This window comes from Pristis pectinata, chromosome 8 (assembly GCF_009764475.1).
Source record: "Pristis pectinata isolate sPriPec2 chromosome 8, sPriPec2.1.pri, whole genome shotgun sequence".
Lineage (NCBI taxonomy): Eukaryota > Metazoa > Chordata > Chondrichthyes > Rhinopristiformes > Pristidae > Pristis > Pristis pectinata.
The window spans coordinates 50,403,413-50,420,247 of NC_067412.1; the positions used below are offsets into that span (position 1 = coordinate 50,403,413).

General features: G+C 42.1%; 1 protein-coding gene across 4 annotated transcripts in view; it reads left to right on the forward strand.

Moving 5' to 3' along the window:
* Positions 1-16,835, forward strand: part of LOC127573553 (sodium- and chloride-dependent neutral and basic amino acid transporter B(0+)-like) — a 66,243-nt gene that overhangs the window by 18,459 nt on the left and 30,949 nt on the right. For 3 of the 4 annotated variants that reach the window (XM_052021890.1, XM_052021893.1, XM_052021891.1), the window contains 4 exons: positions 1,736-1,871; positions 2,554-2,686; positions 8,182-8,322; positions 14,111-14,339. In XM_052021890.1, coding sequence (XP_051877850.1) covers positions 1,736-1,871; positions 2,554-2,686; positions 8,182-8,322; positions 14,111-14,339 — 639 coding nt within the window. The remainder of the gene's footprint in view (positions 1-1,735; positions 1,872-2,553; positions 2,687-8,181; positions 8,323-14,110; positions 14,340-16,835) is intronic. The other variant, XM_052021892.1, reaches the window with a different exon arrangement.

Consider the following 16,835-nt stretch of genomic DNA (forward strand, 5'->3'; position numbering starts at 1 on the left):
AACTCAATAGTTGCTCCAGAGTTGGAGATAAAAATAATCTATACATTTTTACACCAGATTCAAAAGAAATATAGTGTATTCTGAAGCACGCCAACATTGAAATCAAGTAAATTTACACATTGTGCATAGAGAGAACTATTTAAAGAGAATGATATTAAATGGAATTTTTGTATTTTTTAACTTTTCTATGCATATATTTTATTGGTAGCTTAAGTTAAACTACATAATTTTAACCACCTTATTCCATTATTCATGGGATAATTATATAGTTAAGTTAGATTTTATTTCATTTACAAGGAGTGTTATAAAGTACAATTGCATGTAAATAAATGGAAACATCCTGATTGCCAGAATAATAACCTGAGCAACGCCAGATATAGCAGCTAGTACTCTAATAAGGCTGAAGCAAAATTAAAAGATTTCAGCCATCCAAGTGGAAGGATAGTATTAAGTTGAAAATGAAAACATTGCATGAATCAGTATGTGGAATTATGATGTTGTAGCCATTAATGAGTCTTGGTTGCAGGAGGGGCAAGACTGGCAGTTCAATGTTCCAGGGCTCTGATATTTTAGACATGATAAAGAGGGAGGTGTGAAAAGGGGAAGGGTTGCATTACTCATCAGGGAACATGTCACAGCAGTGCACAGAGAGCACACAATGGAGGGCCCGTCTACTGAGGCAATATGGGTGGAACTGAGCAATATAAAAGGGATGAACACAATGATGGGACTATATTATAGACCTCCCAATAGTCAGTGGGATTTAGAGGAACAAATTTGTAGAAAGCAGACAGTTGCAAGAAATATAAGGTTGTGATAGTAGGTGATTTTAACTTTTCACCTATTGACTGGGACTCCTATACTGTAAAGGGATTGGATGGGGTAGAGTTTGTCAAATATGTTAAAGAAAGTTTCCTTAATCAATATGTGGAGGTCCCAACTAGAGAGAGCATGTTACTAGATCCCCTCTTGGGGAACGAGACAAGGCAGATGACACAAGTGAGTGTAGGGGAACACTTTTGGATCTCGTGATCATAATTCCATTAATTTCAAGATAATCATGGAGAAGGTTAGGAAGTGGTAGATGCTGGTTCAATTGTAACATTTAAGAGAAGTTTGGATAGGTACATGGATGGGAGGGGTTTGGAGGGATATGGTGCGGGTGGAGGTAGATGGGACTAGGCAGAAGGTCAGGTCAGCATGGACTAGATGGGCTGAAGGCCTGTTTCCGTACTGTAGTGCTCTATGACTCCATGATGTTCTCCAATATCCTGTCATTTGTCAGCAAGGTAATGATGGATTTAATTTCGAATTGATGGATTTAATGTTGAATAAGAATTCCAGTAGTGATGGCCTGAGGCTGGGATGATTAACCTCCAACTTCAACCATGTATGAAGTATGAGCCAGCCATTGGAATGCTTTCTCTTTAAAGCCCATTAACTTCAGTTTTATCAGGATGATGTACTCAGGCAAATGTTGTTTGAGTGTGTAGTCACTCTCATCTCGCCGCTGGAATTCAGCTCTTTGGTCCATGTTGGGGCCAAGGCTGTGATGAGGTCTGAAGCATAGAAAAATGCCAGGACATCAGTGAGTTGATTATCCTGTTCTCTCACCTGTGTGCAGAATGTATCTTTGCATCCTGGTCAATTTGCAGTCTTATCCTCAGACTGATTATATGATTGAGAAATGACACAATTGCTCCCGGTCTAATGTTCCCTAAACCACCTTTCACAGATTCTATGTGCAATCTCACTCTGGGCAATGGATATTTTGAAATTATGAATACAACATGGCTGCATGCAAACAAAACTTGTTCAAGTGGATCAGAAATCTATGTTCATCACCAGAGCCCTAGTGAACAATATTGGGAGTAAGTAACATGCTACTGGTATTTATATCTCAAACCTGCACCGCTGTAACAGTAGCTTCCTCTTGGGGTGGGTACTTAATTAGTTTTATTGTGGGAAAAGTCATTTGCTTTAGACAGCCATACTATTTATGCCAATGTATGTTCCAAATTAACGTGATACCAGAGACCCTTCCATTTGTAACAACACTGATTTCTAAAACTTGCAGGTTTACTTTAATAATATTTACACAATGAAACCCAGTGAAGATTAAGTAGCTGAATTGATCTTTTATGAATATCTGTTTTGTTATATTAGTTAGTTTAATGTGGTGTTGTGTCCAGTCCGTAGATTTAGAACTGAACAGTGAGAAATCATGGATTTAATTAGGAGATAAAGTGACTAACCCAAATAGTTTTAGCTAAAGAACTCTCAGGAACTCCTTCTAATTAGCTCACAGGAGAATCTCATCAACTGTGCCTGTTTAAAATAAGATTCCCATTATATGAAACAAAATCTAAAGAACAACAAGGAAAAAAAAACAAATGCAACTGATAATTTCAATTCTGGTAACAATTCAAAGTACACCATTAAATTGCAAATTGTTCAAATCCATGTAAATTCTCCGATGTAGTATATGGAATTAATTGTGTGGAAATGGACAAATTCCTTACAAAAGATGTTTGTTATAAATATTTTATTTAGTAAAGCAGTTTTACGCCGTTCAAGTTCAATGGATGACACGGGAAAGATCATCTGGTATTTAGCCTTCTGTCTGCTTCTGGCCTGGCTGATCATTGGAGCTGCCTTGTTTAAAGGTATCAAGTCTTCAGGAAAGGTAAAACAATTAGTAATGCATTGAGTTCAAACTGTGATGATAAAGTACACATTTCTTTAATATTCCACTAGAGTTTTAAAAAGTTACATGGTTTCTTTCAGACAATGATGTGAATTATAATTTTGTATTTCCTGGGGAATGCAAAGTCCATAATTAATGGGCACTGCTGTCCTAGATGAGATCCAAAGATCTTTCCCCAGAGATAAGGAATAGCAGCAACTCTCCAAACCCCTGGAACATAGTCTCACTCTAAGTTTGTTCAGTCACTAATACAGGACTTTAAGTGAATTTCCAAGGCTGGCTGATTTGACTGGATTTAAGCAATGGTTTCATTTGATAGAAATTAGTTTTCTCTGACAATGAGAATGACGAAGAAACCTATGAATTCAAACAAAAAATCAGCATTCTGTAATCCATTTCCCCATAAAGGAAATATAAATGTTGGAATAGTATTGTGCTATTCACACTTAAATTAACATACAATTCAATCATGTATATTTCGGAATCAAAGGGTATGGAGTTAGTACAAGGAAGTGGCACTGAACTGAATGATTAATCACAATTTTATTGAATAATGGAGCAGGCACAAGGGGTCAAGTGGCCTCTCCTGTTTCTGTGTCTTTTGTTCTAATTTTCTAGTTGATAAGCAAAAGCAAATTAACACAGGTGCCAGAGATCTGAAATCAAAACAAAAAAATACTGGAAATACTTGGCAGGTCAGTGGCATCTGCCGAAAAAGTAAGTGCTTTGGATTGATGGAAGGTTTGATCTGAAACATTGATGGTCTCTTTCTCCACTGATGCTGACCTGCAGAATACTTTGTTTTCTGTTTTTGCTCGTGCAAATCACTTCTGGGTCATTCGCTGCTTTAGCTGTAATCCTATAATTTAAGAACATAACAGCACTGTACAGGCCCTGCAGCTGATATTTTATCCTGCTCTAAGATCTATCTAACCCTTCCCTCCCACAGAACCCCCCCATTTCTCTATCATTCATGTGAACAAGAGTCTCTTAAGTGTCCCTAATGTATCTGCCCCCATAACCTCTGCAGGCAGTGCATTCCATGCACCCACCACACTTTTAAAAAAAACTTACCCCTGACATCCCCCTTTATATCTTCCTCCAATCAGCTGAAAATTACACCCCCTCATGTCAGCCATTGTCACCCTGGGAAAAAGCCTCCAACTGTCCACTCGATCTATGGCTCTTATCACCTGGTACACCTATCAGGTCACCTCTCATCGTCCTTCTCTCCAAAGAGAAAAGCCCTAGCTCACTCAACTTATCCTCATAAAACATATTCTCCAATCCAGGCAGCATCCTGGTAAATCTCCTCTGCACCCTCTAAAGCTTCCACATCCTTCCCATAACGAGGTGACCAGAACTGAACACAATATTCCAACTGTGGTCTAGCCAGAGTTTTATAGAGCTACGACATTACCTCATGGCTCTTGAGCTCAATACCCCAACTAATGAAGGCCAACACTCCATACACCTTCTTAACAACCCTATTGACCTGTGTGGCAACATTGAGGGATCTATGGATGTGGATCCCAAGATCCCTCTGTTCTTCCACACTAAGAGTCCTACCATTAACCTTGTATTCTGCCTTCAAATTCAATCTCCCAAAGTGTATCACTTCACACTTATCCAGTTTGAACTCCATCTGCTACTTCTCAGCCAGCTCTGCATTCTATCAATATCCTGTTGTAATCTACAGCAACTTTCTACACTGTCCACAACACCACTAACCTTTGTATCATCAGCAAACTTACTAAGCCACCCTTCCACATGCTCATCCAAGTCATTCATAAAAATCCACAAAGAGCAGGGGTCCCAGAACAGATCCCTGTAGAACACTAATGGTCACCAACCTCCAGATAGAAAATGCTCCATCTAACACCACCCTCTGTCTTCTATGAGTGAGCCAATCCTGATTCCACACAGCCAAGTTTCCATGGATCCCATGCCTCTTGACTTTCTGAATAAGTCTTCCATGAGGAACCTCAAATGCCTTAATAAAATCCATGTACACCACATCCACTGCTCTACCTTCAATGTGTTTTGTCACATCCTCAAAGAATTTAATCAGGCTCATGAGGCATGACCTACTCCTCACAAAGCCATGTTGACTGTCCCTAATCAGCTTATGCTTCTCCAGATGCCCATAAATCCTGTCTCTAAGAATCTTCTCCAGTATTTTGCCCACCACTGAAGTAAGACTCACTGGTCTGTAATTCCCAGGGTTATCTCTACTCCCTTTCTTAAACAAAAGGAACAACATTTGCCATTCTCCAATCGTCTGGCACTACTCCTGTGGCCAGTGAGGATGCAAAGATCATTGCCAAAGGCACAGCAATCTCTTCCCGTAACAATGTTAGATATATCCATCCAGCCCCGGTGACTTATTTATCCTAATGTTTTTCCCCAAAAGTTCCAGCACATCCTCTTTCCTCAAATTGACATGCCCTAGCATATCAGCCTGTCATATGCCATCCTCACAAACATCAAGGTCTCTCTCTTGTGAATACTTAGGCAAAGTATTCATTAAGGACCTCCCCTACCTCTTCCAACTCCAGGCACGTTTCCTCTTTTATCCCCAATCAGTCCTACCCTCACTCTAGTCATCCTCCTATTCTTAACATAGACGTAGAACACCTTGAGGTTTTCCATAATCCTACTTGCAAAGGACTTCACATACCCCTTCTAGTTCTCCCAAGTCCATTCTTAAACTCCCCCCTGGTTACCTTGTAACTCTCCAGAAAGCATGGACCTGCCTGATCCATGCTTTCTAAATCTCAGGTGAGCTTCTTTCTTCCTCTCGAAAAGACATTCTACGTCTCTTGTCAACCACATTTCCTTCACTCTGCCATCCTTACCCTACATCGATGGGACAAACCTATCCAGAACCCCATGCAAGTATTCCCTAAACAGCCTCCACATTTCCACTGTGTGTGCAATTCCCCAAGGACATCTATTCCCAATTTACACTCCCTAAGTTCCTGCCTAATAGCATCATAATTCCCCCTCCCCCAGTTAAATACTTTCCCATATCCCTCCCTGCTCCTATCCCTCTCCAAGGCTGTGGTAAAGATCAAGGAGTTATGGTCACTATCTCCAAAATGCTCTCCCAGTGAGAGATCTGAAACCTGATCAGGCTCATTTCCTGGTACCAGGTCCAGTATGGCCTCTCTAGTCAGCCTGTCCACATACTGTTTTAGGAATCCTTCCTAGACACACAAACTCTGCCCCATCTATCCCCTTTACACTAAGGAGGTGCCAATCAATATTAGGGAAGTTGAAATCACCCATATCAACAACCTGGTTATTTCCTCACTTCTCCAAAAATCAGCCTCTCGATCTGCTCCTCAGCATCTGCTGTTACTATTGGGGTTGGGGGGGGGGGGGTTCTGTAGAATACTCCCAATAGAGTGATCACTCCCTTCCTGTTTCTGACTTCCACCCACACTGACTCAGTGAGCAATCCTTCCAGGACATTCTCCCTTTCTACATCTATGACACTGTCCCTGATCAACAAAGCCACTCACTCCCCCACCCCTGTATCTTTTGAAACATCTAAATCCCAGGACATCCAGCAGCTATTCCTGCCCTTGTGACAGCCAAGTCTCTGTAATGGTCACCATGTCATAGTTCCATGTACTTACCCATGCTCTAAGTTCATCACCCTTGTTCCTGATACTTCTCGCAGTAAAGTAGACACATTTCAGCCCATCCAACTGACTGCAGTTTTGCCCTTTCAAATGCCTATCCTTCCTCAGTCTTTCTACATGCAGCATCTACTTGTACACTAAATGAACCAAGTTCTGACCTATCATCCTGGTTCCCATCCCCCTACCAAACTAGTTTAAACCCTCCCCAACAGTTCTAGCAAACCTGCCCGCAAGAATATTGGTCCCACTCCAGTTCAGGTGTAACCCATCCCTTTTGTACAGGTCGTACCTTCCCCAGAAGAGATCCCAATGATCAACAAATCTGAAAGCCCGCCCCAATTCCTCAGTCACGCATTCATCTGCCAAATCATCCTATTCTTACCATCACTGGCACATGGCACAGGCAGCAATCCAGAGATTACTACCCTTGACGTCCTGCTTTTCAGTTTGTCTACTTAACTTCCTATATTCCCTCTTCAGGACCTCATCTCTTTTCCTACTTATGTCATTGGTAGGAATGTGCACCACAACCCCTGGCTGTTCACCCTCCCCCGTCAGAACGCTGTGGACCTGATCCAAGAAATCCCTGACTCTGGCACCCAGGAGGCAACATGTTATCTGGGAGTCTCTTTCATGTCCACAGAATCTCCTATCTGCCCCCCTTACTATGGAATCCCTTATCACTACCGCCCTCCTCTTCTACCCACCTTTCCTTCTGCACTACATGACCTGGCTCAGTGCCATAAACCTGGCCACTGCAGCTTTTCCCTGGTAGGTCATCCCCTCCAACAGTATCCAAAGCAGTATACTTGTTATTGAGGGGAACAGCCACAGGGGTACTCTGCACTACCTGCCTATTCTCTGTCTTCTCCTGACAGTCACCCAGTTACCTGCCTCCTGCAACTTAGGTATGGCTACCTCCCTGCAGCTTTTACTTATCACCTCCTTATTCTCCCGTACAAACTGAAGGTCATCCAGCTGCAGCTCCAGTTCCCTAACATGGTCTGCAAGGAGCTGCAGCGGGATGTACCTCATGCAGATGTAGTGATCAAGGAGACTGAATGTCTCCCAGAACTCCCACACCTCACAAGCTGAACACATCACTGACCCTGGAGCCATTACCAGAGACTTACCTTCACCTCTTCTCGCCAAAGCCTCAGCTCCCCCATTCTGACACTGGCCCGCACACGCACACACACACACACACACGCACGCACACACACGCCCCCCCCCCCCACACACGCCCCCCCCCCCCACACACACACACGCCCCCCCACACACACACACGCCCCCCCCACACACACGCGCACGCCCCCCCCACACACACGCGCACGCCCCCCCCACACACACACGCGCACGCCCCCCCCCCACACACACACGCGCACGCCCCCCCCCACACACACACGCGCACGCCCCCCCCACACACACACGCGCACGCCCCCCCCCCACACACACGCGCACGCCCCCCCCCACACACACACGCGCACACCCCCCCCCCCACACGCCCGCCCACACACGCCCGCCCACACACGCCCACACACACACAAACACAATGGCCACTCTGCTTATACCTGCCTTCCCTTTATTTGCTGCTGTAAATAAGCCAATCAACAGTTAACAATTTGCAAATATGCCTCGTTTAGACTCTTGCAAGGGGAAACTCATAAGCACAGGCACAGAGACTCATCACTTTTCAAAAGACCCGCTCCAAATCTGGCTCCAATTCCTGACTCCGCAAGGTGAAACTCATTTTCTATTTAATTACTGAACATAAGTGCTGTACCAGCAACCCAAGACAATCTAACAATCTTTCTCAATGGTCAGGTGGTTTACTTCACTGCTTCATTCCCTTATGTGGTTCTGATCATACTTCTGATCCGAGGGGCTACCCTGGAAGGAGCTCATAAAGGGATAGATTTCTACTTTGGAAGCCAGTCAGACTTTTCAAAACTGCTTCATGCTGAGGTAAACAAACCAGGATATTTCTATAGAATGCTGGATGTATTCTTGAAATTGTTTCTTGTTTCATTGGAATTTTTTTGTATGCATGGTAAATTCAGTTTAAAGTCTAGATGTGGCAATCTTACTCAAAAGTGCCAGAAAACAATAATAGTCTTGTGATTCACTTCTGTAAAACTAAACCAGGTTTTTGTTATGTTTGTTCTTCATCAAGAGACAAACTTTGTGTGGGTTTAACATCTGAACATCTTATTAACCAACAACAACAGACAGGCTTGTTTTCCCTCCCTTTTCGCAGCCACTTTCCTCTTCCCCCATGTGACCCCTTGCATTGCCTACTGGGAACTGTGGTTCTTGATTATAACTACATAACAACACATCTTCCCCTTTTTGAAGAAAACAAACACATCTTCCCCCTTTTGAAGAAAACAAACACATCTTCCCCCTTTTGAAGAAAACAAACACATCTTCCCCCTTTTGAAGAAAACAAACACATCTTCCCCCTTTTGAGAAAAACAAACACATCTTCCCCCTTTTGAGAAAAACAAACACATCTTCCCCCTTTTGAGAAAAACAAACACATCTTCCCCCTTTTGAGAAAAACAAACACATCTTCCCCCTTTTGAGAAAAACAAACACAATACTTTGTCCTTATAAACCTGCCAAGAACCCTTGTCCACTCAGCAGCTTTCAATCAGTCTCTGAGGTGCTTTAATGGTCCTTTTTGGTCTGGTACTTGTTTTTGCAGGTGTGTTGCTTTCACTTGCTGCATTGCTATTGGTGTTTTCCTGGGAACTCTGGTCCACATGTTCATCTTCTCCGTATGCTGGCCCCTTCGGTACTGACAGGGGATGGGTCACAGCCACAGGTTGGAGCTTGTGGTCGTAGATCCACATGGTTCCTCCTCAGAGGTGTCCCTCGCTTTGTCTGGATCTGGTATGAATGTGGATTTACTTCCTCTTGCATAACTCCTTGCATGAACCATGTGCCAGAATCATGATCTTAGATTCGCACTTGACCCCAGGCTTCAGGACTGGTAGGCTTTTCACTGTCTTGTCATGATTCTGTTTCTGTTTTTCTTTCCCTTCCTCTTTAGACTGTTTGACCATGTGTGCTCCTTCAGGTGTCAACAGGTTTTCATGTATTGGAAGGTTAGTGCGTATGTGTCGATCCATCAGCATTTGGGCTGGTGAAAGTCTGTTCTGCAGTGGCGCACTTCTGTAAATCATTAGACTTCTGGGGAAATCCTCTCGTCCATCTTGCGCTTTCTTCATGAGGCTCCTCACCACCTTAACTGAAATTTGACTGTAACCTCAAGCCCACATCAACCAAAATCTAAGTCGAAACCCCCCCCCCCCCTCCAGACATTGGCAAAGGATTCAAATTCACAGCTCAAAAATTGTGGACCATTGTCTGATATTACTTCACATGGAACTCCATGCCTCACAAACAAAGCTTTCAGGAACATGATAACTGCTTTGCTGGACGTTGATTACTGTGTTGCAACCTCTGGGTAATTGGAAGAGTTATGTGTTACAACAATATAGCTCTTCCCATTACAGTCAAACAAGTCCACTCCAACTTTGAAATACGGCCTGTCTGGTACAGGGTGTGGTGTAAGTGGTTCTGCTTGCTGCTTTGGTCTGTTGGTAAGGCATGCGTCACATGAAGAAGTGGTCCGGCTGATGTCTTGGTTCATTCTTGGCCAGTACATCACTTCACGTGCTCTACATTTACATTTTTCCTTTCCAAGATGCCCTTCGTGTATCTTCTGGAGCATCTCCTTGCGTAGTGACACTGGAATCACAAACCTGTTCCCTTTGAAGACCATATCTTTCACTACTGACAGTTCAGCTCTGCATGCCCAATAATCCCGAATACACATTGGACAGTCATCCTTTGCTGCTGGCCATCCTTTCTGTATTGTATCATTGTGTACCTTCATTGTTTCATCTGCCTCTGCTACTTTCCTAATCTGCTCTGTTCTATCCGGAGATACTGGAAGAGAGGTGACAATCACGTCAACGTAGGCCTGTATATCTGCATTAACCTGTTGGTCACTCTTTTCTGTCATGTCGACTGCTTGAGACAGTGCATCAGAAGCAAACATAAATTTTCCCAGTGTATAGATCATCTTCACATCATATTTCTGCAGCCTTATCAACATGCGCTATATCCTCATGGGACAGTCATTCCATGGTTTGGATGTAACTGAGACCAATAGTTTATAGTCTGTCTCCACTTCAATAGCTTGCCCATAGATGTACTGATGGAACCTTTCACATACATATGTACTGGCAAGAAGCTCTTTCTCTACTTGTGCATAGTTGGCTTCCACACTCGTTAAAGCCCTTAATGCATAGGCCACAGGTGCCATCATGCTGTTGCAGTAGTACTGATCCAAGGCAGTGCCGGGACACATCAACTGATATCCTGATACACCTTTCTGGGTCATAAAACTTCAGCACAGGCTCTTCAGTGACCTAAGTGGTGCTGACACTGTTGACAGTCGAGGGATGAACTTAGCCAGGTAAGTCACCATCCCTAAGAAATGTCTCACCACCTCTTTGTCTTTGGGGCTCTCCATGTTTTCAATGCCTGACATCTTTCTTGGGTCAGGCTTCACTCCCTCGTCAGATATGAAGACCAGTGTCTTAACACCAAGCTCACATTTCTCTTTATTTAATTTTCAAATTGACATTCCTTGTCACATCAAGCACTTGTCTCAGTCGAGTATCGTGTTCCTCCTTGGTGGACCCCCAGACGATGACGTCATCCATCATGGTCTCGACACCAGGTATGCCCTCAAAAATCATGTAGATGGCTTTATGGTAGACTTCTGGTGTGGACAGGATCCTATATGGCAGCTGAAGGTAGCGATATCTTCCCTGTGGTGAGTTAAAAGTACACAGTCTCAAACTTGCCTCATCAATCTTCATCTGCCAAAACCCAGATGATACATTGAGTTTGCTAAACCATTTGGCACCTGAAAACTATCTCCTCCCATGTTGGCAATTTAAAATGCTCTCTCTTGAAGGCTTTATTGAGACCTCTTGGGTCCAGGCATATCTGCAATGCTCCATTTTTCTTTTGCACAATGACCTGTGAACTCACCCAATCTGTTGGTTCTTCAATTTTCGCTATGATATTCATCCGTTCCATGCGTGCTAGTTCTTGTTTAAGTTTATCTCTAAGTTGAAATGGACTTTCCTGCATGCATGGACACTGCCTCATCTATGTGAATTTTGTGTACACCAGGTAAGCATCCGAGCACCTCAGACATCTGCCTACTCTTCCATGAGTATTGTGTGGTCATCTTTGGTATGTGAAGCTACTATGAAAACTCTTTTCACTAGGTTGAGCTTTTCACATGCACTCAGACCTAATACTGGCTGTACTCTCTTTTTCACAATCAGTAGCTGTGATTTTAAGTGCTTCCCCTTGTGCTTAAAGGTCACCATACAGCCCCCTTTTTTTACTGCAACTTTCTCTCCAGTGTAGCCTGTCACTTTTAACTTCACAGGGTAAATTTTACCGTGAGTCTTATAATCATCCATGGATAACAGATTCACTGGAGCTCCAGTGTCAAGTTTGAATGGAATTACTGTCTCATTCACAGTTACTGGAAAAATCCATTCTGTTTTACCAGCAGCCACAGTAGGTACAGAATCCACAAAGAATTCCTCCATTTCCTCATCAACTGCATGCACCTTTCTCTTGTTAGCCCCAGCTTGCAAAGTGATTCTTCTTCCCACAGCTATTACAAGGACTTCGCATATGCAGGACACATCTTAGGAATGTGTCTACCTCCACATCTGCTGCATTTGCTGTTTGAGCCTTCCTTTTTGCTTTGTTCTTGATTTCAGAAAATCCTTGTGTGCTGCTTCTGTTTTCACAGCATGCATTGTTGTGTCTGCCCTGTGCAGCTCCTTAACTTGTACTCGTGTGGTTTCTGCTGACCTACACATATTCACCACCTTTTCCAGAGTCAAATCTTTTTCATGCAACAATCTTTCTCTGAGTCTATTATCTGGAATTGCACAAACTATTGTCTTTAATTAGTGAGCTTCTCGAATCTCCAAATTCACAAGACTTACTCAGTGTGTGAAGCTCAGCTACTTATTGGTCGAAGCAAACACCTTGTTTCTGGTCACAGGAAAAAAAAATCTCTCAAATGTGATGTTTTTACTTGGGATGAAATACTCCCCAAATTTTTTCAAAGTGCCCAACTCAAAAGCTATCTCATCAATTTGAAAGCTGTTATAGATGTCCAAAGCATTTTTGCCAATCACATGCAGAAAAATAGATGCTTTCATTTTTTCATTGTTCCCTCCCGCTCCACTAGCATCTAAATATATGTTGAATCACTGTTTGGAGCATTTCCAATTATCGGTTAGACTGCCTGTAAACTGCATAGGCGTGGGAGGACTTAGCTTATCCATAACAGGAACTCTCGGCCTCTCACCTGAATCTCTCTTGGCAAATCCAGTGACTGCTGAACTTCAGGAACAATGTGCTCCCTCGCCATGCCGGCCAACTTTTTCTCCATCTTATTACAGCTTTTCTTTCGTACTCACTGAGTCTCTTTCTCAAATGCACACAGTATTCATCTACTCTCCCTGTTCAGACCTCACACCAACTTCTGACACCATGTTATGTTTGTTCTTCATCAAGAGACAGACTTTGCGTGGGTTTAACATCTGAACATTCTATTAACCAACAACAACAGACAGGCTTGCTTTCTCTCTTTTTTTATAGCCACTTCCTCTTACAACTTTTAGCATTAGTTTATGGTCCTTGTCATGCAAGAAGGATGGGGGAGGATTGCAATGGGAAGATAAGGAAAAAGATAAAGCTATAATGAGATTGGAAGCCACAGGACATATTTATTCCTTGAAATTACTTTTTTAAATCTTGGAACAAATTTCGTATGGTGTTTTCAGGTGAAATTTCCCATGGTCTAAATATTGGTCCAATATTCACAGAGGCAAGACAATGAACAGTGCCTTCTATTAATTCTGCTTGTTTAATGTTGATGATACTTTGTCCCATGAATTTCTATCAGTTGGAAATGGAAACAACACAGCTTCTTTCATGGAGAATCAGTGATTTGAATGAAAAGGGCAAGCTACAGTTTAAGTCCTCAGTTGATCAGACTAAAGGGTTGTCATTACCAACTCAAGGACAGAGAAGGAAATACAAAGTTCTGTGAGTGAATTCAGTGTCAAATTATTCACAGGAAGATAAGTAAAGAGAGGAATTGAAAGAGTGGATTTTGAATGTGAAAGGGACAGGAAATAAAAGTTTAATGTAAAAAAGAATTGGGCATCTTCATTCATAATTCTGATCTATTTCCTTTGATTGTACAGTTAGTTTCAATGCTAGTGGAGTTGTCTGTAAAGAAAATATACCTCTTTTTAAAAGGCCATATTAACTCAGTTACACTTTGATTTTATTGGAGATGATAAAAGCTGTGTTGAGGCATTTATTGATTAAGATCTGACTTAATTTAGTGGTGTAAAACGTTGTTTGAGCTTTCAGTAGAAGAATGGAGCCCACTGGACAAGAATGCAAATGCTGTAAGGAAAGAATCACATCAGTTGCCAAATAACAGGTGAAATCATTGAAGCCAAGGCAGCAGCAGATAGCCAAGGAGGCAGAAAGATGCCCCTACTGTGAGGCAGGGGAAGCATTTTTCAGTCAGCATACCACAGAGTAACTCCTCCGTGTTCTTCAAGGCTAATGTTGAATGAGTTCAAGTAAAGGTTGACTTATTTCATTTTCTTTTCACCAGGTCTGGAAAGATGCTGCAACTCAGATTTTCTTTTCTATCTCAGTGGGATGGGGCAGCTTAATAACACTGTCATCCTACAACAAATTCCACAATAATTGCTACAGAGATACCATCATTGTTTGTGTTGTGAACTGTGCCACAAGTGTGTTTGCTGGATTTGCCATCTTCTCCATCCTTGGACACATGGCTCACGTACAAGACAAGCCTATTTCGGAGGTTGCTCAGTCAGGTACCTGTCATCTCCACTCTGATGTGCTGGATGATATTAGAACAGGAGATCTCATACGTGCCTCACTTGTTAGACCTCTTCCTGAAACATCAGCTGATTTATTTTTTACATTGTAACACGCTGGAGGTGTGAGTTGATAATGGACAAACAAAGGTTACCGGGCATTGGGAAACACAGAGGACAGCAGGACCTTTAGTGCCTCTCCAATTCACTGAGATTTAATAGTTGAAAAGAAAACAATAACAACAGAGCAGGAAGGTAAATCAGGGGGTAAAGCAAAGCAAGATCTTTTGCTGATATAAAAAGAGGGAAAATTACAGAGAGAAAGAAGAGACAAGAAAAATCAAATAATAGCCTTAAAACATTATATTTCCACTTCTAGAAATCCCTGATAAGTAAGAATGTGCAACAGTAAGACTGAACTACTTAAATTGTTCCATTTAGTGGTAGAAATGTTGAGAGTGATGACTGTTAATTTGATGTCAATGCTGAAAATTAACTTACATTCTTAAATGCCAGTGATTCCTATTATAAGTTAGTATGCAATCCCAGAAAACTATTTTAAGTAGAGGGGAGGCTAAACCAAAGGCGAGAGGCTGTTAATACCTATCCAACAGTTTCTGTGGGCTCGCAAGTGATTGTTTGCTTGATAGCCCCCTAGAAGTCCTGATTGACTTGTACATTAATACTGAGACTAAACAATGAGATGAAACCATCTGCGATCAATAAGCTCAGACTTTGCATTGATTTGGCTAAATCTGAACACAATATAGTAAAACATCAATAATTCACCATCGTATTATTCAGAAATTCTGATGGTTTAGCATCTGGCTCACTGAAGCCCTGTTTCACTCATTCCCTTTAAATTCACTGGGACCCCCATTTGCTGTACTCCTTTTAAACTCACTGGGGCTGGGTTTCCCGTTCTCCTTTTAAACTCACCATGCCTCACTTCCTGCCCTTTCTTTATGCACATTGGTTCCCATTTCCCATGCTCTCTTCGAGCTCACTGAAGCCCCCTTTGCCATGCTCCCACTAAGCTCACTGGATCTTCATTTTCACACTTCTGTTAAACTCACCAGGGCAACATTTCTGCACTCTTTTGAAACCCACCAGGTTCATTGGAAAGTTGTGATATCTTAAAAATGTGAATGAAATGTGTGTTGACATATTTATAGAAGTAATATACAATAGTCCAGAGAGTCTGCTTGTCCAGCAACACCATAATCCTAAAGGTGCCAGATTAGTGGAGTTTTACTGTAGCTTGGAACTGGACATTTTTTAATGTAAACTTTCTGAAGTTCAGACAAAGTAACCACACTTCTAACTTATCAACTGTTTGTAATTCACCAATAGGAATCTCAAAATATCCAGATTTCTCCAGGGTCACCCACTTTTGACCATCTCTCTGAAATTGATCAATCCTCTGTTAGATCTGAAGTCGCACATGCAATGTCTTACAGTAGTCAATACTTGGATCCACAGCTGTAGTTCTAAGGGGGGAGTGTCATTTAACCTTTGAAGTATAACACAATGAAATGGTAATTGAATTACACCAGGCGGGTTTTGGATCTGAATAATGAGGTGCAAATTGTGTCTGGAAATCAGAAAACTTGTTTGTTCAACCTTTCTTCTGAACCATAATTTATTCTAATAGTCATAGAACAGGAAGTCATACAGTATACATTTGGTAGCTCGGGAGACAATATAAGGCATGTAATCAGCACAATAAGTACACTAAATTTTGCAAGTATTTTGAATTTTATGGAGGAAAGTGTTGAGTGAGTAGGTAATGCCTATTATGTATTTCTGAGTGGATCATAGGTAGACTTTGGTAATGAATAATAGGAACTGCTGATGTATGTTCTGAACTTGCAAACTGCTGACAATGTATTTTGTTTATCTGAAGTTTGCGAAGGAAATGTGAAATCTGCCAAAATATCCTGTGTAGCATCTGTTACTGTGTTCTTATAGTGGTACAGATGGAGGCCATTTGCCCCAACAGCTCCAATGATTGCTCTGAGGGAAGCAATCCTATTAGTCCCATTCCTCATCACTTTGTTTTTCCTAGTACCCCAACAACTTTTTCTCATTTCTCAACTTCCCTTTGATTCTTAATGTCATTAATCTTTACTGAGGGAAAACTTACAGTAGCCAATTAACCCACCAGCATCTCTGTAGGATGTGGGCAGAAAGAGAGCACCTGAGGGAAACCTATGCAGTCACAGGGAGAATTTGTAAACTGCACCAAGTCAGCACCCGAGGTCAAGATCGGACATGGCTCCCTGGAGCTGTGAGGTAGCATCACTAACTGCTGCACCACCATGCAATGCTTGATAAAGGAGAAAAATAAGGATTACTCCAAAAACTGATACAGATTTTGCTTCTGTGCAGTTTGCACATGATATACAGTATGTGCTGCCAGTTCATCTTGTATAAGCACTAACCTCAATGAGCTTGTTATTACCTCAGCAAGACACCTAATTTCAAGTACCA